The following is a 25,164-nucleotide window of genomic DNA, read 5'->3' as shown; positions in this document are numbered from 1 at the left end:
TTACCAAGGCTGGCATTTTAAGGCGCTGCTTCAGTCAGAGCAGCTTCGTTTACACTGCTTTTTGGCTATTACTCAACTGTACCAAGTATCCTGCATACGCTTTTAAAGTGTCACAGACAACTGTATTAGTCATGCTGTATCGACGGAAACCACAACACTGAAGGACAATGAGGATTAAAGGCTGTTTTCTTTTTTTCCAGGCTGCTACACAGTGTAGCTCGAACACTGTGAGTTTCAAGGATCTGGTGAAAGGGAGAGAGTGGACAATGAAAATGGACATGGAGGATGCTGACATGACTCTGTGGACAGAAGCTGATTTTGAAGAGAAGTGCACATACATTGTAAATGATCACCCGTTGGATTCCAGTGCTGATGGAGGCACCCTAACTCAGGCAGAGGCTTCCTTGCCAAGGAACTTGACTTTCAAATATGCATCTAACTGCAAAGAGGTAAGTGGCAATGCTCTGGGGAAGGCTGGAGTCAGACGAGGCAAATCACAGCGCTTTGGAAAGCGTGTGCCTCTCTTTGATTCTTTAACATAGACAAACACGCGCTTCCCCCCCCCCAACAAAAACTGCCCACTAGCTTTTAATATGGGACCCTAATAACTCTTTTAAGAAACTGTGAGCTGGTCATCTGTTGTGTAATATTTTCACTGAAAATTGCAGCCAACCTACCCCTGAAACTGGTTCTGTACCAATTCGCAAACAGTTAAATTTTCACACAATTTGAACAGCATCTGAATAAGCATATTTAGACTGTGGGGTAGTTCTCTGTGCCAATTTCTAGACTGCTGTTTGCCAGGACCATTCATTGCCTCTGGCTCAGAGATTAAAGTGCCTCGGTTGTCCAATAAATAGCTTTAAAAAACATAGAGGGGGGAAAAAACCAAATTCCTGGAAATGTGTTTAATTATTTCTTTTTGTTTTCCCTTTGGTTATGAAATTGCTTTATTCTTTTCGTGAGCTTGTTGTATTCCTGACTTCCTAAATTCTTAAAAACTCCAGCAATCTGGTTAAGGAAGTAATGGTAGGACCGTAGCAAGCTTGACAGAAGGGTGGCCCTAGCTTAAATTAACTTTTGTTTATCTGGGACAGTATCTTCACTGGTAGCTAGCTGCGTAAGTCTGTCCTATCCTTGTCCCTGGAGTGGGTACATTCTTTGCTGTTGTTTCAGAAGGGCTGGAAAGAAATGAGCCCGGATGAGCAATTTGGTTTTGTGTTTACTCCTTCATATAGAGTAGCTATTATAGCTAGGTGTGATGTTCAGTAGGGTAATAACCCAAAGGACAACCCTTCATTTCTCCTTGTGCTGAGACTTGTGGTATAGCAACTATTACCTGTGCTTCTGCTTTGGCTAAACATACTGACCACAGAGCTGAAAAGAAGAGGTACACTCATCCGTGCCTATCAAATATTTCCTTCCAGAGCAGGTACTTGTTTAATCCTGCGTACAGAAATAGGGCCAGACTCCCAGCTGAAGGGTGTTGACACCGTGGAATTTAGCTTGGCAGTGCCTAATACAGTGCCTAGTAGGTTTGGTAAGAGGTAAAAGCTAAATTCTCTGTAAAATCACTCTTCTCTTCCCATCTGCCCTGCCCTGCCCTGCAGAACTTTGGCAGAGAAAGGTCATGCTCCAGAAAAAAAGTGTGAAACCTTGCTTTGTGTTATGGCATTGTTAGATAGGTCTTACTATCTAACAATGGGCAAGAGGAGGGAAATAAAGCTGTAACTGTTGTATGATATGAGAGGATTTCTTGGTTGAAGGATGAGCTTGCAGTGCGACAGCTCAGGACGATCCTTGGCAGCCAGCTGGTGACTGGTTGCTGAGGCTGCTTGCTCTCTCTGTCCCTGTTGAGTTGTCCTGTTGCAGCTGCAGACATCTGAAGAGCTTTCAAAATTCCCAGCACTCTGTTTGGAAACACTGAGGTGTAATTTCCTTACTCTCCAGCTTAGATCAGTGAATCAGGGTAGGAGTATTGCTGCCATCTCTGTATAAGAGATGGGGGGAGAGAGAAGTTGTTGAAAGATTGTTGGTTCTTCCTTGTAAAATGTGACCTGTGCAGCTCCCTGCTAGTGGGAGTCTGAATATAGGACATCCTCCTTTTGTTCTCTTAAGTTCCCCCCGGTCTTTTATTTGTGCTGAATTGCATCTACCGTAAGGAGCAATAGAAACTTTCAAACCCTGACTACCTCTAAGGTAACTCTGGAAGAAAAGGCCGATATGATGCTTTTTTTGCCCACCTTCCGTGAAAGCTACTGTTCCCACTGAATGTACGGACAGGTCACTCATTTGCTACTCATCTGAAGGGTGAAGCAGTTGTAGTTGGCATAATCTGCTTGCATTCTAGCAACTTCTGACATGAAACATTGTTTTTCTTTCTGTCTGCCTTCCAATTTTGATTTCGTTCAGGGGGGTCAGGACTGGATGTGTGTATTGCTCTTGCACATCAGTGTTTATGGGGTCAGTGAGGGAGCCTGATTCTGGTTTTGCCCTCATGGAAAACCACTGGAGTCCTGACAGCTCGGTAGGGTGGGTTTTTTCACTTGCGAAAGGATGAGGTAAGAATTTGGGGGATGTGTGCATGCGTGTTTGCCAGTGGGTTTCAAATGTGAGCTGTCTTCATTGTTAACTTCGGGGAGAGCTGTGGCTTCATCTGGCCTAGAGTTTTAAATGCTGAGTCAGTTTATTGTCAAAAAACATATATAATACATCGCTTGTGAAATGCTAATACTGTCATGATTAGATCATGAAAATCCTAGTGTTGTCATGATTAGTATTGTGTCTCCGGTTGGATCAGGAAAAGTACTGCGTGCCTTCTTAGGAGGGAGGAAGTACAACCGCTGTTACTTGGGGAGGGTTGCTTTTTCTGTTTCTTCTCTTTGCATGCTTTGTGGAACGAGTAGCTCTTCTTTAAAGGTTTATGCAATTTGTGAGGGAGCCCATGACACGTCATCATACTCTTGTTTATTCTTGGATCTTGATCAGGGACTTTTCTGAAGGACACATTTTTTGTTGTGAGTTCACAGAATGTGTCAGCATTTTAAAAAATGAATTACTACTGCTCATAACATTTTAGGCTGTTAGATTTGCATGAAGTCATTTATTTATTTCTGTGTATGAATTATTTATCCTTTCCTTAGTTTTGGCAATTGTCAAAAAATGAAGAAATGCGGTGTTAGGCTCATGTTCTAGAAGGCCATATGTGAATGATCTTTTCATGGAGACATTTAAAAACATTGTTTTTCAATAATTTTTCCTTTGGTCTCGGTGCTTAAAGCCCCAACAGACTGTGATATAAAGTGCCAGTTACTCTGGTGTTTTGAGTATTACTAGTGCCTCATCCTGGTCTGTGAGCTTAGGCAGAGCAAAACGTGTCTCAGCAAACCACTCATTGCAGTTGCATTTCTATAATAAGGCCATTTCTTTGAGACAGACCCTGAATCAGTGATTTTGGTGAAAGCAGTGATTTTGAGCTGTTACTAAGTGTGACCTTAAACACTTGCTCCCCTCTATTGCTTTTATTCGTTTTATGTGTTGTCACTGAGGAAGCCATCTGAAAGGATTTTATTTTGTGGCATCACTTATAGAAAACTGGTCACTGAACAAAGGAGTAAAAATTATGTAACTGTAGGACTAGTAGTTAAAAAAAAAAAAATAAAATCGGTGTTATTCCAGGACACATGATGGCCTGTCCTGTTTACATGTGGAGAATACTGCTGTTCTAATGAAGCCAGTAAGAGTTTGTTCGGTGTTTTGGATTTTTTTAAGCAACTCAGTGGTTGCAAAATTGCAAAATACCCTCCCCTTGCAGAGTTAGCAGGAGTCGTTGTTTACTTCAGTACCCTCTCCCCAGACAAGGATGTAGGAGCGTTGATCTTCCGAAGCGCCATCTCCGATCAGATTTGGAACCGGAGCCCGTCCAGCTCATGGCCGGGAGCCGCGGACAGGCCAGGATGTGCTAACTGGGCCAGGCGGGCCCCGGGCGTGTCCGGCCCCCGGCGCCGCATTAGGACCCTGGTCAGTTCCAGGGCCGCCGGCCCGGGCTCCCGCCGGCCCCGGGCTCCCCGCACCGGGCCGCCCCGCAGGCGGCCGCGCTGGCCCCGCCGGCCCCGCTCGCAGCTGGCCCCGCTCGCAGGCGGCTCCGCGGGCGCGCCCCGGCCCGCTCGGGCAGCGACGAGCGCAGCCTGGCCGCAGCAGCGCCGTGCGGGCTCGGGCTACCGCCGGGCTGCACCTTCCTGCTGGAAATGCTGCTGTACTGAGAGGAGGGATGCGGCGCAGTGCTGGAAGCTCTGAAGGGAGAGGAGCTGAACGACTCTGCAGAGGAACTTGTGGGCTAAGTCGCGCGTGTCTGCCGTGCGGCGCGGTCCGGGCCCCGCAGGCAGCGCCGGGGCTCTGTTTTTGGGGAGCGCCCGCGGCTCCCGTCAAGGGCTCCCCGCCGAGGGGACACCTGGCGGACAGAGCTCCGAAGTGCCGCTCTGGCACAGCCCTCCGGCAGCCCGGGAACGGCTCACCCCGGGCTCCGGACCTGGAGTTCCGCCGCTGTCCTGCCTCCTGGCCCTCGGAAGCTCCCTGCTTCCTGACCTCTTATTAAGCCGTCCCGGCTAAACTGCGGCGGGGCAGGAGTCCCTTTTGGCTGCGGCAGGGGGGTTGCCGGCAGTCTGGAGCCAACCTGCCTTGGCACTGCTGGCACCCTTCTCCTAGAGAGTGCCCTTCATCGGCCTCTGCAGCTGAGCTTGTAGGGGCACGGTGAAGGCCAAGAATTGCTAACCAGAAAGCCACCCTCAGCTAAAAGTCATCTGGGCAGCTTTAGTCTGGGTTAGCAAAATTTCAGTGCTGGCACAACTGTGCAAGAACATCCTCTGCCAAAACAACTTTCTGATGGGTACAGGCTGAGAAATCATCTTTGTGTTCAGCTACACCGGGGAAGAGGCAAACTCTGTCTGTAAGGTGGATATCAAACAGTATCTGCTGTGTCAGAGACTGTTTCAAGTTGACTAGTTCAAGGAGTGATTTCTAGAAATTCTGAGAATTTCATTAAAGTCGTTTTAATTAAGGCCAAGATATTTTTAAAACCATGAAAAAACTCAACCTATCATGTAGTAAAACTGGTAGGGTGTGCTGTAGCTTGGTTGTGAACTTTTCTTGAGAGAGCAGATGGATGTAAATGAAGATATATAGGGAAAATGAGAAGAACATCTGCCTTTTTCAGCTCTTTTTGAGACAAGTACAAGCAAGACAAAAATAAAACTGAGCCACTGAGCTTGTTTCAGCATATGGTAGGTGTAGGAAAATTTCTGGAAGTCCTTCTCTCCCTTCAGTCCAGATGCACAGATCAGTGGAGCATTTAACTACCTCTACTGTTGATGTTTAAATTTTTTTGGTAGTGTGCTGAAGCACACGTTCAAATGCAAACGAGTACAAACAGCCACAGCATACACCCAGCAGTCTGTTTCCAGGTGATTACTTGATTCCATGGTTGTCATTTGTCCCCTTTATTTCGACATTTAACATGAAATTATGCTAGGTGTTAGTTATTTATTGGAATTTTTAATCTTGACCAGTACACAGGCAAGGATTTCTCTGTCTGTCTCTTATACATTAAGGGTTATACAACAGAAGAAAATGTAGCATGAGAAAATCAGAAGGCTTTGCTAATTTGTGAAGGGCTGTCTCCATAGAGCCCAGGATTTCTACCACCCTTTGCTGAGAAGGACTGTTAAAAGAAAAATAAAAGCTCACTGAAGTGAGCTGTCTGTGGGGTCTGATGACTGCTGCTGATGTGTCTGACTTAGTAAGGACATCGATTCCCCTTGTGGGGTACAGACAGCAGTAATCACAACTCTCACTCTTCATCAACAACTTCTGGTGTTCTTGTCTTGTTCTGAAATCCTAGTGAGCAAAAAGACAAGTGACAAGTTGTGTTAAAGGGATATATTTAATTCATTTTGCCATGAAAGTTTGTATATTGCAAAATTAATGAGCTTTTTACCTTCCTTTTTTTCCACTATCTGAGCAGCAGGATCAATCTTGCAAGGGCTTGGGGGTCTTGGATTACAAAATTATTGGGTTTTTAACATCATTTGGATACATTAAATTTAAGAAGATTAGTGAGAAACAGAGAGACAAAACCAGTAACTCAGCAGTGTTTTGCAAAGGGTTACTCCAAGGCACGTTCTTCTGAATAATGATGAATTGCTTCCTGATTTGTGGTCAGTGACTTTTTTTGGTATAATTACTGTCAAGAAGGAAGCTGAACAACCAGAGTACATTTCCTAGACCTACCATAGTGGAGCATTTTCTTCAAAACCCTTATGGCTTTTTGACCAAACCCACTTAATATATGTTACTGGAACTGCTGATTCCTTTTTATAAAAGAAGGTGACCTGTGAGTACATGTCCCAAACCTATTTCATATTCTGTTTTGTATGCCACTGTATACTGGTAAGAGAACTGTAGGTTGTCTTTTTTTTTGTTTTGTTCTCTATTTAACTATCAGGGTGGGTGTAGAGTGAAGAATGGAGGAGGGTGGAGGGTGGTTTCGTTTTGATCTGGAGGAGCAGTCATTCCAGTTCCTAACTTATTAGAAAAGTGAGTTCTGTAGCAGTGAAGTGATTGCTAGATACTGAATATTTTTGTTTGCTGGAACTAGACTTTCGGGGGTTACCTTTGATAAAAGAAATAACTTCTGAAGATATTTGGTAGTCTCTGCACATTTCACTTACTCTTTCTTCTTGTGAATATATTTCCACAAAATCAATTTTTAAGGTGGTATTCATCATTGGTTTCCATATATCTTGGTAAAATGCTAATATCTTACGAAGCTCTTTGTATTGTATCCAACATGACTGTTCATTTATTTCTGTTTTGCTGACCTGTCACTGAAAATTTCTTGTGTTGTCTGCTTTACTTTGTTAAGGGGGACAGGGCAAAAGAGGAAGACTTCTCAGTTTCTGCTGGCAATGAACTGATCCTCTGTTGCTCTTCTTGTAGGTCACTGGAGTTATAAGCAAAGAGTACATCCCAAAAGGAACACGCTTTGGACCCCTGGTAGGAGAGATCTATACCAGCGATACGGTTCCCAAGAATGCGAACAGAAAATACTTTTGGCGGGTAAGCAGGAAAAAATAGCACCATGTTGTTGCAGTAAGCAGATCACTAAATGAGTAGGGCTGAGAAGCTGGGTCACTTCCTGCTGCAGACCCATCTGATGCAGGGGACAGCCTCTGTACACTGCCTGGCATGAACAGAGCCAGTGGGTGAATTAAGCTGAGTAAAAGCCTGGCTGTCTTGGATGTAGGGACTGTGTGGGTGGAGAGAGCAGTGGAGATGCACAGCCCTTCTCTCTGTCACTTTGGCTCTCTCTTTCAATACGGGTCACTGCTCAGTTCTGTAAAGAAATAGTTCTGCTGCTTGCTGTAATGGTAGGCTATTTTGCATTTCTTCACAGTGGAAGGTCAGTCTAGTTTATGCACGTATCACATCCTTGATTTTTCCCGCTGTGAAGAAGCTGTGAAAGTAGTGCATAAACTTTTACTCTGCAATTTTGATACATTTTGTGACATTTTTTCGTGGGTTTTGAATAGAACTGCTATAACACAGTGGTGGTGGTGGTCTTCAGTGTATATCATTCAAGTCATAAATTTTTCTAGTCCACCTCAGGATTGTTAGAAGAGCAGCCCAAGGATCTTAGTGAAGGAAAAAGAGACAAACACTAGAGGTGGTGCCTAAGTTGTACTCCACAGCATAAGCTGGAAGGGAGCGTTAGCCAATTTATTTTTGCTTGAGCAGTCTGTGCAAGAGAATGTGCTTCCAGTTTATCAGTTGACATAATTCTCAGTTTCCTTACAGACCCACTATTACTTGTTAGAGAATATTCCTTAGCCCCATGTCCTTCCATAGATTTGTTTTGCTGCCTTCTAGACGCTTTGTTTGTGCCTAAATCCATGGATTTGGGACTGTGTCCAAACCTCTGTGCTCAGGTGCCTGCCTGCCTTAGTAACATCCCAACCTCATAACCAGGTGAAACCCTGGCCAAGCACCAGCATTCCCCATATCCCTTTCTTCCTACTTAATTGAATCATTTTGGTTTTCTCAAATCGTCTTTGTGCAATACAGTAAAGCACTGCACAGGCAGTTATTTGCGTGACCATTTTTACAAAGCAGGCAACTCTTTTCACATTCATAAGGCCACAAAAAGTTTCTTTTCGATGAATTTTTTGGGAGCTTTTGTGCAGTATAGGACGAATCTGGTACGCTGGCCCTAGTCCTGCCAGTTGTTAATAAGACGAGCACAGAGAAGAGGGACTGCTAAACATCTTGCAGGACTTTATTCGTATATTGCAGCAAGAAAGATGACATCATTCTCATGATGTGATTTTAAGCCTTCATGCGGAGGGATCCTCAGAAAAACTATCCTAGGAGCCATCTAAGCATCATTAAATTCCCTGTTATAATCTCTTGATTCGTTCAAGACAGACTGCTGCACTGAAAATTAATTCCTTCCTAGGGGTCTGACACAGGCTTGCATATGCAAAGGAAATTGTGGGAGATAACTTTCCACATGTTATTAAAGGCATCCTGGGCTTGCTGGCAGAAGCAGGAACATCTGCTCTGTGCACGGGGGATGCTTGCCTGTGCCTTGCCCGCGTGAGGGGAGCAGGGCCGCCCAGGGCCCACGTCATTTCTGGGAACCGCGCCGTGACTCAGCACATCTGGTCTCGCCTTCCCCAGAATAAGTGGGAGCCTGGTGGGTGCCTTTGCCAGGGGAGCCGGATCTGTGGCCCTGACGTGGGAGTGGTGGAGGGCTGGTTTGGGAAGTGGCAGCAGGTATCAAGCACCGGAGCCCCGCGTTCCTGGAAGTTTGTGAGCCGGGGTGAGCAGAGAAACCCGAAGGCTCCTCTTGATGCAGCATAACTCACCCAGCTCCCTTCCATTTTCTCATAACAAACACACCGCAAAATCTCTCGCAAGCTGCTTTGATGAGGCCACATGTATTTCCCCCTTCTCAGTTTACAGGAAGTTACTCTTAAAGAAAGTGATTCTGGTGTTTGCGGCCGGCGTTAAAGGGCCAGGCTGCCTTGCCCCTCTGTGACTGTGGCTCTTGGGGAGCAGAGGAGGGGTCCTGGCTGGCCGGTGGGCGCTCGCGGGGCGTGCTGCCTGGCCAGGTAGGTGCTAAAGACGGTAATGTGAACACAAAGGCAGAAACACCCTCTGGAGTGTTTTCCCCATAAGATAAGCTCTGTCTCCCCTTTGGAAAGGCATTTCCTGCTCAGTGAGGTGCATCTCTGGTGCAGGCTGCTCTCGCTTCAAGGTCTGTCTTTTGCCTGGTCATCTGTTTTGTGAAACCCGGGAACCCCATTTCATCCAGCACAGAGCTAGTTCTGTCCAAAAGTAAGCAATGTGTCTTTAACAAACATGTCTGCTGGATTTTCCTTGATTTTTTTTCTTTAAAGTAGTTCTCTTATTCTTACAATTTCAAGAAACAGTAGCTTCTGTCAGTGATTGGGACTTCTTTCCCCTAAAGCCGCTAAGCAGTTTTTAGATTCATGTTTTCTTTCCCCTATGTGGACAAGTCAGAGCATGTCCCTTGATAAGAAAAGTGACTTCTCATGGGCTAGCCCCTCTCTAGATCTTCGCTAAGTTATGACCTGTGAATTTCATCTTTGCCTCACCCAGCCCTTCTACAAAAGGGTTACAGTTCAACTATGAGCAAGTGTTGCTTTAGGACTCTGGTGGGGGGTGGAGAATGTTTGCATAGTTTAAACCTTTGGGTGGAGGTGGTAGGAAACTGCAAGTACAGAGGCCATAGAAAAAGGCGAGAAAGACTGACGTAGCACAACCAGTCAGTCTTATACACAGGTGACTCAAAGCATTAATGCAACATGTACTCAGAGCCGCAGTCATCAGCATCACCCACTTGTTGATCATAGCACCAGGAAAAGGACTATAAGGTAGACTGTTCACACAGGGAGAGTACTCTGCATTTCAGATTTTGTGTCTTGTTTTCCCATACTACCAGAGACACAGGCTAAGCTGAAATGGAAAAGGTGACTGTGTACTTATGTTTGAATACCTTTGTAACTCTCAGGATGTCATAGTTGGAAAGGTGGGAACTCAGCTTGGACTCATATTGCAGTGATATCTGTTCATTAAAAAAAAAACTTATTGTTTTCCCCCTGGACTCTGTATGTACGTGTTGCATATAGTGCAGATATATATATTCATAAACACTTCCTCTCTATTCCAGATCTATTCAAGTGGTGAGCTTCACCACTTCATTGATGGATTTAACGAGGACAAGAGCAACTGGATGCGTTATGTAAACCCTGGCTACTCTGTTCAGGAACAGAACTTGGCTGCTTGTCAGAATGGAATGAACATCTACTTCTATACCATCAAGCCCATCCCTGCCAACCAAGAGCTGCTTGTGTGGTATTGCCGAGACTTTGCAGAAAGGCTGCACTATCCCTCCTCCAGAGAGCTGACAATGATGAACCTCAGTAAGTGGATTACAGTATGAGCAAGGAATGCTAGTAATGTCTCTTCTGCCTATACGATCTAATAATAAGTTGTATAATTACACAGCTGCATCACCTGTTGTGTCACAGTAGGTAGCTTGGAGTAGGAAAGGGGAATTAAAAAACCCAACACAACAGGAGTTCCCCGTGCCTGTTCAAATGTAAATAGATTATAAAAAATCTGAGCAGTTGCTGGTTTACAATCTGAGTCTGATCTGATGAAATTCTGGATGGACAACCTGAATATACCCTTTGCCTTCAGAATCACAGCTGTTGGTTCACTCTGACTTTTCAAGTCCAGATCTCACAGTAGGTTGAGCAAAAATCTGTTTTGATAGCATATACTAAAGGTTGTCCAGTCATACTCCCAAAGGACTGCCCTCACTGTACCAGGAAGTGGCGATGTGCCATGACTCTGTCTAGGTGTCTGACAAAATACGTGTTTACTGCATAATGCACTTTGAGCCTTGCATCTACACTTATTTATCTTATGGGAGCAAACCTCCTGTGGTCTTCGCATTGGGTTACTTGTTTTTTAAGCTTAGTGCACTTTGTCCCCATTTCTTGGCTTTATATCGCAGCTTTCGTTTTCTGTTCAAAAATAATAGCACTGCTAGCAGAGGGAAGAGGTGTTTCCAGGAGTTTATCTCTGTGTTTCTCTGTGGTTTCTGACCATTTCCAGTCTTGGTGCTTTACTCATAGCTTAATCACTGCCTAGCACCTCACCCAGAGCCCCTTGAAGAGAGAGAAAGATTCTTGCTGACTTCTCAATGGACTCTTAGGCCACCTGCCCCACTGCCAGCTGCTCTGAGATAGAGCAGAGCATTCTTTTGTCCTTCTGCCAGTGCCTACACTGAAATTTGAAGAAAAAAACAAGCAGGTTTTTTTAATAAAAAGAACTTTTTGCGGTTATTTGGCAACAAGTAAGGGGTTATAAAATATCAGTGTTGCTTTGGAGATCATTAGAGCTAAAATGTCATCCTGTATCATAAAAATGATGTCACACAGATTAATCAAAAGTACATTTGTCCTCTGTGGATGTCATCCTTTCATCAGTTTTTTGTCTTTCCTTACAAATTAATAGAAGAAAACTTCTTGTCTTTTAATGGCAGGCAGAAGAGAGGGAGGGAATGTCCTATGCAGCTATATTCTCTATTCAAAAACTGCCTCAGTGATTCTCTAATCTTTGCACATATGTCATTTCACCGCTCTCTGTGCAGTTTTATTTCCTGATATGATGAACTGTTGGCTTTTCAGTGGGACCTGCAGTGGGATGAGACAACAGCATTTAGAGTTCCTGTGAATGAGGAATTTGCAAAGATCTAGCTAGGAGGATACACAAATGCGGGATCGGTTTCCTGCATCTGCTGGTACCTTAGCTTTCCTTGCAGAAGTAGCAAGGAATGTATTCATAAAGTGTTAAAGTGTTTCTTACTGTGTCCAGTTACTCAAATGTGGTCAAAATGTGGTGTGTCCGGACACAGCAGAGTAACCCATTTTAGTAAAAGTAGGCTCGATATGTGGATTTAAAGAAATGGGATCGTGAGCCACAACTGTGTAGTTCAGCCTTAACATTTGCAGTATTTCCAGGTGCTGAAATTGAAATAACCATTCTTCTCTTTTAAGATAACTACATTTAAACCATTTCAAAATTTTATGTTAGCTTCCTTTGCCTAAAGAAAATAGCAGTTCACCAAAATAAGAAAAAGTTTTCACTTTTTTTTATTTTCCCCCTCATTTTTATGATAGACATATTCAGGCCTAAAACCTGCATTTGAGCCAAAAACCCTGCAGGTACCATAAAGATTGAGGTTTTCTAAAGTTTTGGTGCCCTTTTTTGAAAAGTACAGAAAAAAATCTAGAAGTTTCACAAAGATGCTTATTTGCAGAAGGCCCTGTAGCAGCAGTGCAAGCAGGGGTGGTTTTTCCAGCGTTAGTGTTGGAACTAGATGAGTTTAAAGTGAATGCCAGCACTGTTTAGTTTTCTTCTGCCCCTTCCCTCCCAGGCCAGTTAAATTTAAATCAGTGAGCATTGTGCTGCCTCTACAACCTCTCTCTCTATCACAAAGCGTGACCAAGGTACTATGAGTAAAGTGCAGAGGGCTTGTCACCAGATCATTAGCACGTTGCACCTGCTGCAGATGTGGGGCTTTGGCCCACCAAAACAATCTTAACACTGTCTTGCTTGAGGAGACCCCCACACCAGCACCTGCTAGGAAGTCAAGAAAGTCCTCTCCAGATAAAAGGATTGCTAGTAATTTGATGTTTAAAGTGGCATGGCTTCTCTCAAAGGAGCAGGTGAGCATCTCTACCCCTCCCAGCTCCTGGCTGTTGGTTTTGGCAACCTCTGAGGAAGAGGGAGGGAAAGTTGGGATCCAGGTCCCACAGCAGGTCCCCTGAAGTCAGGGCCCCCTTCCACGGGACATGCACTGGTGCAAACATGAGGCAGCCAGTGGCTGTGGTGTGTTGCACTCAGACCTATCCCTCTGCCCTGTCTAGGGTATGCAGAGCTCACTGGTGCCTGCAGGAGGCTTTGGAAGAGCCGTCCGTACTTTGGTTGGCTGCCCAGCCCAGGACAGGCGAGGTCACCTGGGACACACACCTACGGAGACCTTCCAGTCTTACCACGTAAAATACAGGCAGCTGCTTTAAGTGCCTCAGGGGTTTGAGGATCATGATCTTGGAGTTCAGAATCTCAGTTCCTCTTTAAGCACCAGAGCAGGATGGGCCTCTGGGGAAAAATGTATCAGGGAATTTCTCTGGCTTTATTTCCTGTAATTAGTGGCCTCAAAAATGAGAGAACTACCACTTTAGAGCATAAATATATTTACACATCCACATATAACATCTACTTGCCTCTGTAACAGCAAACTTTCAAATTAAAGGTAACTTGCCCAGCGTTAGTTCATTTGTGCCCTGTAGAAGGAAAGCATCCAGATTCAAGACAGCAATTAGGCATGTACTTAGTTGTGGGTTTAACCCTGTCCTCTGTGTTTTCTTGAATTGGGGCCTTTGACCCAGTCCTTCAGACGCTGGAGCACACACCTACTACCTTCACAGCCATGATTAGCTCCAAGTGGAGCTACGTAACTTCAAGTGGATGTTGAAGTGCCTGCAAGGAGTTGCACAACAGTGGTAGAGAAAAGACTTCCACATTATCCCAGCGGTAGAAATTCAGTCTCATTTTAATCAATCCCCTTCCCTTTCTTGCCTGTTTTGAGGCCCCTGATGTTTTCTGTCAGGATTTAAGATGTCACCTTCAGATGGTGCCGTTGTCCAGGAAATAGTTCTAAGTATGGGGGCACAAGATTTCCATATTCTGCTGGCAAAAAAATAAATTTTTGGTAATTTGTTAAATGGGCCTAAACTTCATTCAGCTGCTCCTTCACATTGTCTTTTAGTCTGTGATATTTTATATTTGGACTATTTAGCAAACAGACTGAGGAAATTTGCTTCCGGGTTCCCACATAGTTTAGCATTTCATTCTTACCTCATCATGGGAGGACTATTTTGGGGTGGACAGTGGAGAGGGTAACAGTTAAAAAAAAACCAACAAAAAACCCCCAACAAAAACGCAACAAAATCCAAACAATTGCATTGACTCGGGACGTGACTATTTGATAATAATGTTCATATATCGCAATCATATGATGCAACTTCCTGCTGCTCTGTCATGTTTGTCTCCTCAGTCAAGTGCAGGCAGGTGACATCTTTTGGTCAAGCTTCAGAAAAAAAAGTTCAAGTTGGGGAAAGAAAATTTGCATATTTACAAAATATTTGGCAATCTTTTTTGTTTCATTAACAGGTTTAATGAGGCATTATTTTAAACGTTTCAGCTTCTATAAAGATTAAGGTTTTAATATTTTTTTCTTAAATGCAATTTATTCTTTTCTTCTTCCTACTGGCCCTGACATGCTGGCCGTTAGCTCAGCCCTGCCGCTCGCTTTCCCTTTTGTTTATGGGCAGTTTCACTTTCTGGTTTTGAAGCTTTTCTGTTTGGGTTGAGAGGAAACATCTGCACTTGCTTAAAAAAATGCCTCCTGGAATGTTCAAAAGGGCTCAGGAAAAATTATTTTTAAGTGATATGAAAGGTTTTCTTCACAAAGCCAGAATTTGGGGACTAAAGTTGGATTTCATATGGAGGATTATTTGAAGGCTCCCTTAAAGACCTTCTCTGAGCAAAAAGTTTTCAAAGGTATGCCACCCTGCCTTGGACAGATTCAGAAAACAGATGATCAAATTATGTACTTCTGAATGTTGGTCTCCATTCTCATTTTGAGTGTAAACACTCTTTGTTTTGCCCGCTTCACAACTTCGAGGTTCTCTTACTACTAGCAAAAGAAATGCTTAATTTAGATCGAAAATGTGAATCGGCATAATTAAGCTTCACCACTCGAAGTGCTCAGTACCATCTCACTCCTGAAATTACTATTGAAATTACTGTCTGCCTACAACCGTTTTTCAAGTTTTTAGAAAAAACCAGATCATTGTTTTTATGAAATCTTTCTCAGGCTACAGCTCAGAGCACAAGAACCGAGAGCAAAACCTACAGCTCTGCAGCAGTCTGTAGCTGGAACACCCACATTGGAGTGACTTCAGGCAGCCCCTCCACTCAAGTTTTGTTAATGCTTAAAAGTAACAGCAGTTTTGTCCTTTTTCTCCTTGCACGCACTCACTAATCTCAGATCTAACTAAATAATCTGTTGACCTCAGAAGTGGATCAGGCTCCTCAAGAGGCACGTCTGGAGGTTTTTTTCTTTCTTTTTTCCCCCTCTCCCCTCAGATCAGTAACTTAAAAATGCAGCTGCACTGTTCTTGTTTTGTCATGAATCTCTTTTCCGTGTCTCTCTGACCGCAGAAACTAGACAGATCTTGGAAGAGTATGTGCCTATATTTAGTGTGTAGTGTGTGTGTGTGTATATATGTATGTGTGTATATGGGGGCAGGGGGGAGAAATGCATTTCAAGAGCAAGAGGGAGACATTCTGATTGGTAAAAACTTAAATCTAAGATCACAAGTTTTAAAAAAAAATCCATTTATAAAAAATATGTCTCTGAAGTGTGGCTCCTATAAGAACAACAAGGAAGATTGTAAACCTCTCAATCAGTTTCAGCCCTGGTTTAAATCCACCTTCAGCATAAAACCTAGGAACCTCTCCTTGGCCCACAACATTACCTTCTCTTATTTTACACAGTGCTGACATACTTGTTTATGTTTTGATCTCTCTGGTGTTCCCAAGTGTCCCTTGTGCTCAGGTAATAAGGGAAAAAGCCAAGAGGGGATTTTTGGACCAAAAATAGCTTTCAAACTAAAGAGACTTGTCACAATTAGACTTAAAAAATAAACTTTAAATATCGCAACTTCTGTCTACACATGGAAATTAGTGGGAAGGAAGGCTTTACTGGGAAAATTCAGAAAGGAAGGAAAGAGCAATTATCTTTAGTGAGTCAAGTGGGAGCATGGGCTTGTTGCACAAAGAAAGTTTCACTCTCTGCTTGAGCTTCCTTTCTGTCACTCATGGGCTTGCTCCTGTGTGTAAGGCACGTATGTCCCCACCCTCGTGTTTAACCTTGTGACAGTAGGAGCTGTTCCTCCAGCTGAAGCGGCCCCAGTTTCTCTGTCGCTTTTCCAGCAGCACCAGCACTTCTCCTTCCTCTTCCCCTCCCCCTGGATTTTTTTCTTTAGAAGAAAAAAGTGTCAGTTTGAACTTCCTGCTTGACAGACCCCACTGAGAAACTGATATGGGCCTGATAAGGTGGTATTTATTTATTTTTCCTGCTGCGAGGCTTCACAAGTCCCACTTTCCACCCCCCCCATGCAGCTTTCAATACTGCCCGGTCTTGATACTTCCCAATGCTGATAGTGTCACTGGAAATGTTTGCTCTTCGGCACTGGTGTGGTGAAAGGCAGCTGATAAGAAGACACAGATAATATCCCCAGTGCCATTGTGGAGCTTCTTGAAGCTAGTAGGACCTCAGTGTTATGCCCAAAAATCTGGTGGACTTTGAGAAAATCAGTTACCAGTCCACGAGTGCAGACAAAATGACCAAAGAAAGTAGATGATTTTTAAAGCTAGACAACATAAATAATATGCTATTATTTAATTTTTTATACAGCTCTGCATTAAACTTTCAACATTGAGAGAAGTAATCTGTGCATTTATGTGTGCATATGCTTGCTGTACAACACCTTTGAGTTTTATCATAAATGTTTTAATTGAATATTTGATTGCATTTCATCACAGCTTGAAAATACACAAACTGCTCACATATCTCAAACTAAATTTGCTTGCTAATGCCATTTGAAAAAGGATGCTACTGTAAAGTGCATTGCTGTGAGTAGGAGCATGCTTTGAAAGCAGCTGTTCTGTTGGATACGTTTAATAAATGGCTGTTTCTTTGCCTTATAGGGTAATGTTGCCAAATGATAGATTCCTTCAGGGTAGTGAATAGTGAAGCAAAGAATCCATGTTGAAAGCAGCATGGTCATTGCCTGTTCTCATGTTACTTGCTGGGTTCAGATGATCCTGCAGAAATAACTGTTTCTCACCTCAGATAGTGAAGTAAGAGCAGTCAGTCATGGAAGGAGAAAAGTGTCTAAAGTACTGTAATATTTTTGAGTCACATACATACCGGTGTTGATTTGTAACTCCTGATGGAAAGCCGTGCACATAACTAAGCATGATTATGTAGTTTTGTAGATTTTCCCCATAATAAAATACTTTACAAGTAATCAAGATTTTTTAATTACTAACTTAGATAAAAGCAGACTTCTTTTTCTACTGAAGACGCCTTTCAGTGTACTGTCTACATTGTAGTATGTCCAGACAGCAAGGTCTTTGAATACAAATAAATGGAGTATGTGCTGAACTGAGATGAATGGATGCTAGCTTCTATTTCCTTCTAAATATGTATTTCTTTTTCCTTTTTTTTTTCTTTTTTTTTTTGCTAAAGTACATTTCAACTTAAGCTGGAGCCAACCAGTCTTGCTTTCTTTTGCTTTGCTTCAGCATTTTTTTTATAAAGTACAGCTGTAAGTAGAGGAGCTTTGCATAGACTGAATGCCACAGAAATCTGCAGTAAATAGTCTGCTTTGTTGTAGATGTTCCTAAGCAGTATATTTAATGAGTAATGATCTGTTTACTGATGGAGAATACCTTCGCTTTGAAGAAGGCTTTCATCCTAGCCAGCCATGGTTTTTTTGGTACTGTAAGTAATTGAACTGGCTGGTGAAGTGACTGCTGCGGTTTGGCAAAAGCTGATTTGTCATGCCTTGTTATTTTACTGAGGAACATTTCTGGGAGTTTGTGTTCTGCAAAGTCCTTCTGTTAAACCTGTATTATGAACAAATGCTCGTTACCACATTTATTAGAAATACTGCTTAAAGACACATTCAACAGCAAAGCTAGTCAAATTTAAGGGGAAAGAAAGGTGAAATCAGTTTGCAGAGTGGAGACTAACACTCTGCAAATGCATCATCATCCAGATCTGTATGTACTGTCTGGTATCCCTTAAATTAACAATGCTTTTTATTAACACTTAATACCAGCAGGCATTTCTTCACACAAAAATTAGTCTTTTGGCAAGTTAAATGATTGCTCATCTTTGAGAGTAGCCCTTCCTTCCCACTAAACTTGTAGGAGTTAGATTGTGTTTTGAAAAGAGATAATACCAGTGACATATCTAAGTAATCATTACCTTGTCTTTGTATTTCAGCACAAACCCACATTAATCCAAAGCAGCACAGTGCTGATAAGGATGAGCTTTATCAGAAGAGCATCCCAAAGAAGGAGCACAGTGTGAAAGAAATCCTGAAAATGGAATCCAATCCTCCAAAAGGAAAAGACTTCTTCCAGACCAACATTTCACCAGTTACTCCAGAAAAAGACTTGGATGATTTGCGTAAAAACTATAGCCCGGAGAGGTGTTTCTTCCCTCGAGTTGTCTACCCAATCCGACCTCACATTCCAGAAGACTATCTGAAAGCTTCCTTAGCATACGGGATGGACAGACCCAGCTACATTACTCACTCACCCATCCAGGCATCTACTACACCGAGTCCTTCTGGGAGGAGCAGCCCAGACCAAAGTTTAAAAAGTTCAAGCCCTCACAGCAGTCCAGGGGTCACTGTTTCACCTCTGGCACCTACTTCCCAAGAGCACAGAGAGCCATACTCTTACTTGAATGGATCGTATGGCTCAGAAGGATTAGGGTCTTACCCTGGATATGCACCCCCTGGCCACCTCCCACCTACCTTTCTACCATCCTATAACCCCCACTACCCCAAATTCCTGTTACCTCCATTCAATATGAGCTGTAATAACCTGAGTGCTTTGAACAATATCAATGGCATCAACAATTTCAATCTCTTCCCAAGGATGTATCCTCTTTATGGCAACCTGCTCAGTGGAGGTAGCCTTTCCCACCACATGCTGAACCCCACCACACTCCCCAGTTCATTGCCGAGTGAAGGAGGCCGTCGATTGCTGCAGCCTGATCATCCAAGAGACTTCCTCATACCAGCACCTAACAGTGCCTTCTCTATCACAGGCGCTGCTGCCAGCATGAAGGACAAGCCATGCAGCCCTACCAGTGGGTCACCCACCGCTGGTACAGCAGCCAGTTCGGAACATATAATGCAACCTAAACCTACCTCAGTGGTGTTGGCTGCCACCGGCGGTGAAGAAGCCATGAATCTCATTAAAAGTAAGAGGAATGTGACCGGTTACAAAACTCTCCCATACCCACTTAAGAAGCAAAATGGGAAGATCAAGTATGAATGCAATGTTTGCTCCAAGACCTTTGGCCAGCTCTCCAATCTGAAGGTAGGCAGTGGAGAATAAGACAGGAGTCTCCTGGGAAGGGCTCAGGTTTCTCCCTGTAGTTTTCAAGGAAAAGTGGAGACAGGCCTCCCTTACTTGTTTGGCTGTTTATCTGTCTGGGCTTAATACAGCATCCCCCACTCCCCACAAGAAATCATCGTTGTGTGTTTTAATGCTGACACCACCCAATTAACTAGATGACATTGTATTTTGGCAATGGGACTCTTCCGCTGACTCTAGGAAACATCTGAAAGTACTTTTGTTATAGTACTGGAAACTGCAAATTGTTAATTGCTTTGTTTCTCCATAGGTGCACCTCAGAGTACACAGTGGAGAGAGACCATTTAAATGCCAGACTTGCAATAAAGGCTTCACACAGTTGGCTCACCTCCAGAAGCACTATCTGGTACACACGGGAGAAAAACCCCATGAGTGTCAGGTATGTAACACACACAGAGACGACTTCCCTTGGAGGCCGAAGGGACGGCAGAGCTTGTGCACATCCCGAACGGTGTTCAGGGAGAGCTGAATGACAAACCCTTGGCTGCTCAGGGCTGGAGTCCACACCACAGGCATGCACAGCCCTGGTGCAGCAGCATCTGGGAGAGAGCAGGATTGCTTGTAGCCTGCCAGAGCAACATCTGCCTGATACAGTTTTGCCATCAGCCACACTCAAAATGCCATTCATCATTATTTAAGTAAAAAAGGTGGGGATTTTTTTTTCCCTTTATGAGAAAGTGTGAAGACATAAAAAGCTGCTGCTTCATCCTGCTGTCTCCTCCTAGGTGTCTGTGATTTAAACCATAAAATCCCCTCCCACTCATTCACTGTTTCTCTGCCACCCCCCACATTAGGTTTGTCACAAGCGGTTCAGCAGCACCAGCAATCTCAAAACCCACCTGCGGCTCCACTCTGGAGAGAAGCCTTACCAGTGCAAGCTCTGCCCAGCCAAATTCACCCAGTTTGTGCACCTAAAGCTGCACAAGCGTCTCCACACCCGGGAACGCCCCCATAAATGCATCCACTGCCACAAGAGCTACATTCACCTCTGCAGCCTCCAGGTCCACCTGAAGGGCAACTGCCCCGTCGCTCCTGCCTCTGGCCTCTCCATGGAGGACCTGAATCGAATCAATGAGGAGATCGAGAAGTTCGACATCAGTGACAATGCTGACAAGTTGGAAGAAGTGGAGGACAATATCGACTTAACATCGATCGTGGAAAAGGATATACTGACCCTGCTCAGGAGAGAAATGGAAGGAGCTAATCTGAAAGTATCTCTACAGAGGAACCTAGGAAATGGGCTTATCTCGTCAGGATGCAACCTTTACGAGTCGTCAGATCTGTCAATTATGAAGTTGCCTCACGGTCATCCACTACCTCTGTTACCTGTAAAGGTCAAGCAAGAAACAGTTGAACCAATGGACCCTTAAGACTTTTTGGCAAAGTGATTTTTTTTATTTATGACTTGGCAAGTCAGGGTGCCTGTAGCAGTTGCTTGTACGTAGTTTCAATGCTGCAAAGCAATCTTGGCTTACAGTAGTTTCCCTACGCTCTCCAGCTGAAAGAAGGAACTCCAAAGTTACTGTTTTCTCAGGGCATAAAAAGGGGCAAAGGACTGTGCATTGCCTCGCCAGTTACTAAAAGACAATCATTTATCCATAACTATTTTTTCAATGATAGTACTTCATAATTTATTATGCAATTAATCATTCTAAAAGCAATAATTAGGAAAATGTTTACAATGACTGGAAAATTCATTGTAATTTTTACTTTAAATGTTTTTATTTTTTGTTTTATGGCCATTCTTTGTAGATATGTTTTTCTGCACATCTGTTTTAAGAACCTAAGATTGGGGTTTCAGTAAATGTGTTTTATGTACCAATGTCTTTTGAACAAATGCGGTTTTTCATATTGCCAAAGTTGGACATGTGACATACAGAATCCTAGATCATGTTTGAAAAAAATACCATGTACTTTTATGTGCAAATCACCCCACTGGGAATAGAAAAGGAAAAAAAAATAACCAAATCAACAACCCAGAGTAGCAGCAAGCAGGGAAGAAACTGTTTCCCCTGCCTCTCTGAGGAGAGGAGAAAGATTCTTCTACCTGCAGCTCTACCTGGAACAGACGTGGCACTGACCTGCCATGGACAGTACCACAGGTTTTAGAAAACAGCTCTAGCCCCACACATTGTCACGTAACTTTAAGACCAAAGGAATGCATGAGCTTAACGTGGTTTTTCAAAAATAAAATCTCACATTCTTTTATTTCCAAAAGCAGTTTAAAAGCAAAGAAACAATTATTCTTAATATTCTGCCCGAAATTAGGGTTTTGGCAGATTTCTTTCTTCTGGTTTTTGTTTTGTTTTGTTTTTTTGGCCAGAGCCTTCCAGGGATAAAAAAAAAAAGACGGTCAGATTCCCTGAGAAAGAAGGGGTTCGGTTTTACTTGTATTTTCCTCTCCCACTTTGCCTGGGTAAAAGTGGGAAACAAAGTCCTTTCCTGGCACATAAATTTTTTTCTTCCTTCCTGTACGACTCAGATTTTTCTCAGTATTTGTGTTTGTACATTTTGTGGTTAATTTAATTAAAGAAGAAAAGGGCATTGCAAAGTTGTTGAACAACAATTACCTCAGTGCTTGTGTCCAGTGGTGCAGACAATGCTGTTTTAACTAAATGCTTTGCTACTTTAGAGAAGAAACCAAAATGTGCACAGGGAAAGATAGAATGCACGTCCTTTTATCTTTTTGTTTTGCTAAGCCCAAAGATGATATGGTGATGTTTGAGGTGTAGCAAAGAATACATGTATATTTATAGATATATTTATACCACTATACTATATATGTATATGTATATATATTTATACCACTTAAGTTGTGAGCCAAACCATGTAATAAAACTTATTTTTCATCTAAGTGTGAAAATCAAATGTTACCCAGTTTTGCATATAACCAGTGACCTCAAAAACAGAAGATTGTACCAAGGCATTCATCACTTGCAAGTACACATGTACAGTTGTCCAGGTGGAGCTGGAACTTGCAAACACCTTACATGAATGACATCATCCACACTGGCGTCCCAGTGAATTCTGTGGGAATGACCCTGTTTGCAGGACAGGGCTTGTCAGCTCCCTGCTCTCCCGGCAGTCTGCACTGGGGGGGGGAAGGAGGCTGGTGGTCAGTCAACAGAAAGCCAGAAAATGTAACTGAAAGAACTTGGAAAGAAGCCAAACATGACCCATGTTTGATGTGGTCACAAATCACAGTAAGGGCAGGAGGGAAGTTAGTTGACACAAGCCCCTCGTCTCATTGTACCCTGCCATCAATGATTTGAAGAATTTAACTCACATAAATACAAGTAGCATTATTACACAACTCCCGTCCACGTATCTTTTTTTGTCTGGTTATATTCTTACAAAATTTAAAATAGCCCACCTCAGCAATCCAAGATTCAGTGATCTTTTTCTTTTTTTTTTTCAGCAAGCTTCGTTTTAATGGCTTCTGTTAGAAAAACAAACAATCCTGAAATACAAGTCTCTCAACACAGGTTTTGAAGGACTACAGTTCATTACATTTCCACTTCTGCAAATTGTGAGGCTGACATCTTTTAAATGTAGCAATAGTTCATAAATATAGTACTTAATTGTAGGAAAAACCAAAGTATCACTACTCTGTCACTGGACACACACTTTTCCTATTATTGCCTGTAGTGCTTTCTTGTATTTGACACAAATTTTACAAGAATTTATATACATCAGCTTTAAGAATTGTTACTTCTCTTTACTGTTTCCCCCTTCCCTTAGACGTTTTACATGTGAATGTAGCAACAATCAACAGTGTTTTTGGGGGCTTTTTTGTCTCTCTTGAGAAAGACTCTGACCAAAGTTAACAGGCTTTTTACTTTGCTAGAACAACAAACTATCATATGTTTACGTATTGGTTTACATCATTATTTATGTGCAAATTGTCAAATGTAAATTAAATATAAGTGTTCATTGCTTTACTGATGCTTCTCTTGTCTTCAATCTCTCCGCACTGAGTGGGTGCATAGCCTAGATGTGGGGCACCATCCCCTCCCGGCCCCAAATGTGTGCTATGGCGAGGGCAATGGTATCTCCAGCAATGCTGACTTTTGCCTTTGTGGGTTCTGATTTTCCCTGATTGAAAGTTGTAAACAGCAATGCCAGAGCCAAATACCCATGCCTTCGTTGTTTACAACTCTTTCCTCAGTTTCAGGCAGTACCTGTGAAAAAAACCAACAAAACAAATAAACAAAAACCAACCACAACAACAAAAACGACCAAAAAAACCCCCAAAATTTTCAGTGTTTCAGTGGAAATATTTGAATGCTATCTGCCTTGCAGATATGTGACCAGGGTTCTCATTTACATTTTTCCAAATGATTGTCATTTCTGGCCTGAAACCCTAACCACTGGGACCACAATGACACACTCAAAATGTCAGTGTGAGACCACTTAGTCCTGTCTCAGCATGGTGGGAACTGCATTCAAAACAAACGTGGATCTGTTGTAAGTGCTCACAAAGGAGATGTGAATACATACTAAATTCGGGAGAAGGCCAAGTGTCTGTCCCCTTCCCCACCTCCGCCCAAAAGTAACAGCAGGACAGGATGCCCCAGAAAGCTAATTCAACATTTGCTACTTCCATCACTTACTAAGAGATCTAAACCAGAAAGGCCATGTGCTGCCCTGCCCTACCTGAATGTTAAAGAAATAATGTTCCCGCGCATATTGAGACACTCAGCACCGTATGATGTTTTAAAAGTATTTCACTGTCCTCTTAAAAAAATTCATTTAAACATCTGTCTCAAGAATTTGAAATACTGCCAACACTGAACTGTGGAGTTAAGAAAACCAGAGCACTATTGTCATAAACGTGCCAAATGCAGCATGTTATATTCCCATATTCGACAGAGCTATTGCTGTAATAATTTTTAAAAAAAAAAACATAGGATAACCATTACCGCCATAAATCATACTTCATTACTTGGCAAAGCATTACGTTGCGCTGGAGAGTTATGTCCTGGGGACACTTGTAAGCTTTAGAAGATGTTTAATAAAACACATTACATAAAAAGACAATGCACGTTATAGATCACAGCCTCGCAAGGCCGAGCCCGGCAGCTGCTGTCTTGGTTTCTGGCAGCCCCCAAGCTGCTTGGAAGCTGCTGAAGGCGTGTGCTCCGACCAGCAATACAGCGGGTTTCAGCCACGGCAACACCACCACCACCAGGTCGGCGAACCGCAACAGCGTTAGCAAGGTGCAGGGGGGAAAAGCTCATTGACTTGGGTGCTGCCACAAAATGCAGTCCTGGGAGACCATGTGCCCCCAGCACAGAGGCATTGGCAGCCTGTGGGCAGGCAGGATTGAAGCCCATCTTGCTGCCGTCACTGTGAAAATGTTGGGGGATCAAGCATGTTGGGCAATGTGGCCTTGCCAGCTGAGCTGCTTTGCCACAGGATAGGATGAATTACAGCTGAGACAGACTAAAACACAGATGTAAGGAGGATCTTGTCCTTCTGGCTGGTTTATAAAGCCCAGTGTCTCTCAGTTGGGTATTGGGAGAGACACCACAAATTCCCAGTGTGGGCAATTATGGCCTTGAGGTCGAAAATGAAAAACGTGACTCACTGAGGGGGTATGACCCTTTGGGTTCAAATCAGTGGCTGCCAGTGCACGGCTGCGTCTCAACACGTGCGCGTGGGATGCGGCCCAAAAGCTTTGCTGTCATTCAGAGGTGTTACGTTTGACTGAGGGAAATAGTTGTGGCTGTAATTAAAGGCAGCCAGGAAACACTTGGCTAA

General features: G+C 43.3%; 1 protein-coding gene across 6 annotated transcripts in view; it reads left to right on the top strand.

The window, feature by feature from the left end:
- Window positions 1–23,321, top strand: part of PRDM1 (PR/SET domain 1) — a 56,422-nt gene extending 33,101 nt beyond the window's left edge. For 3 of the 6 annotated variants that reach the window (XM_032684104.1, XM_032684108.1, XM_032684103.1), the window contains exons 2-7: window positions 201–449; window positions 6,994–7,113; window positions 10,250–10,502; window positions 18,236–19,344; window positions 19,652–19,780; window positions 20,196–20,771. In XM_032684104.1, the coding sequence (XP_032539995.1) occupies window positions 267–449; window positions 6,994–7,113; window positions 10,250–10,502; window positions 18,236–19,344; window positions 19,652–19,780; window positions 20,196–20,771 (2,370 nt within the window). In that variant the 5' untranslated portion in view covers window positions 201–266. Of the gene's footprint in view, window positions 1–167; window positions 450–4,570; window positions 6,389–6,993; window positions 7,114–10,249; window positions 10,503–18,235; window positions 19,345–19,651; window positions 19,781–20,195 lie in introns of those variants that run through there. The other 3 variants (XM_032684102.1, XM_032684106.1, XM_032684107.1) reach the window with 3 other exon arrangements.
- Window positions 23,322–25,164: the final 1,843 nt, after the last annotated feature.

Source organism: Chiroxiphia lanceolata, chromosome 3 (genome assembly GCF_009829145.1).
Source record: "Chiroxiphia lanceolata isolate bChiLan1 chromosome 3, bChiLan1.pri, whole genome shotgun sequence".
Classification (NCBI taxonomy): domain Eukaryota; kingdom Metazoa; phylum Chordata; class Aves; order Passeriformes; family Pipridae; genus Chiroxiphia; species Chiroxiphia lanceolata.
This window is presented reverse-complemented; position numbering and strand designations above follow the sequence as displayed.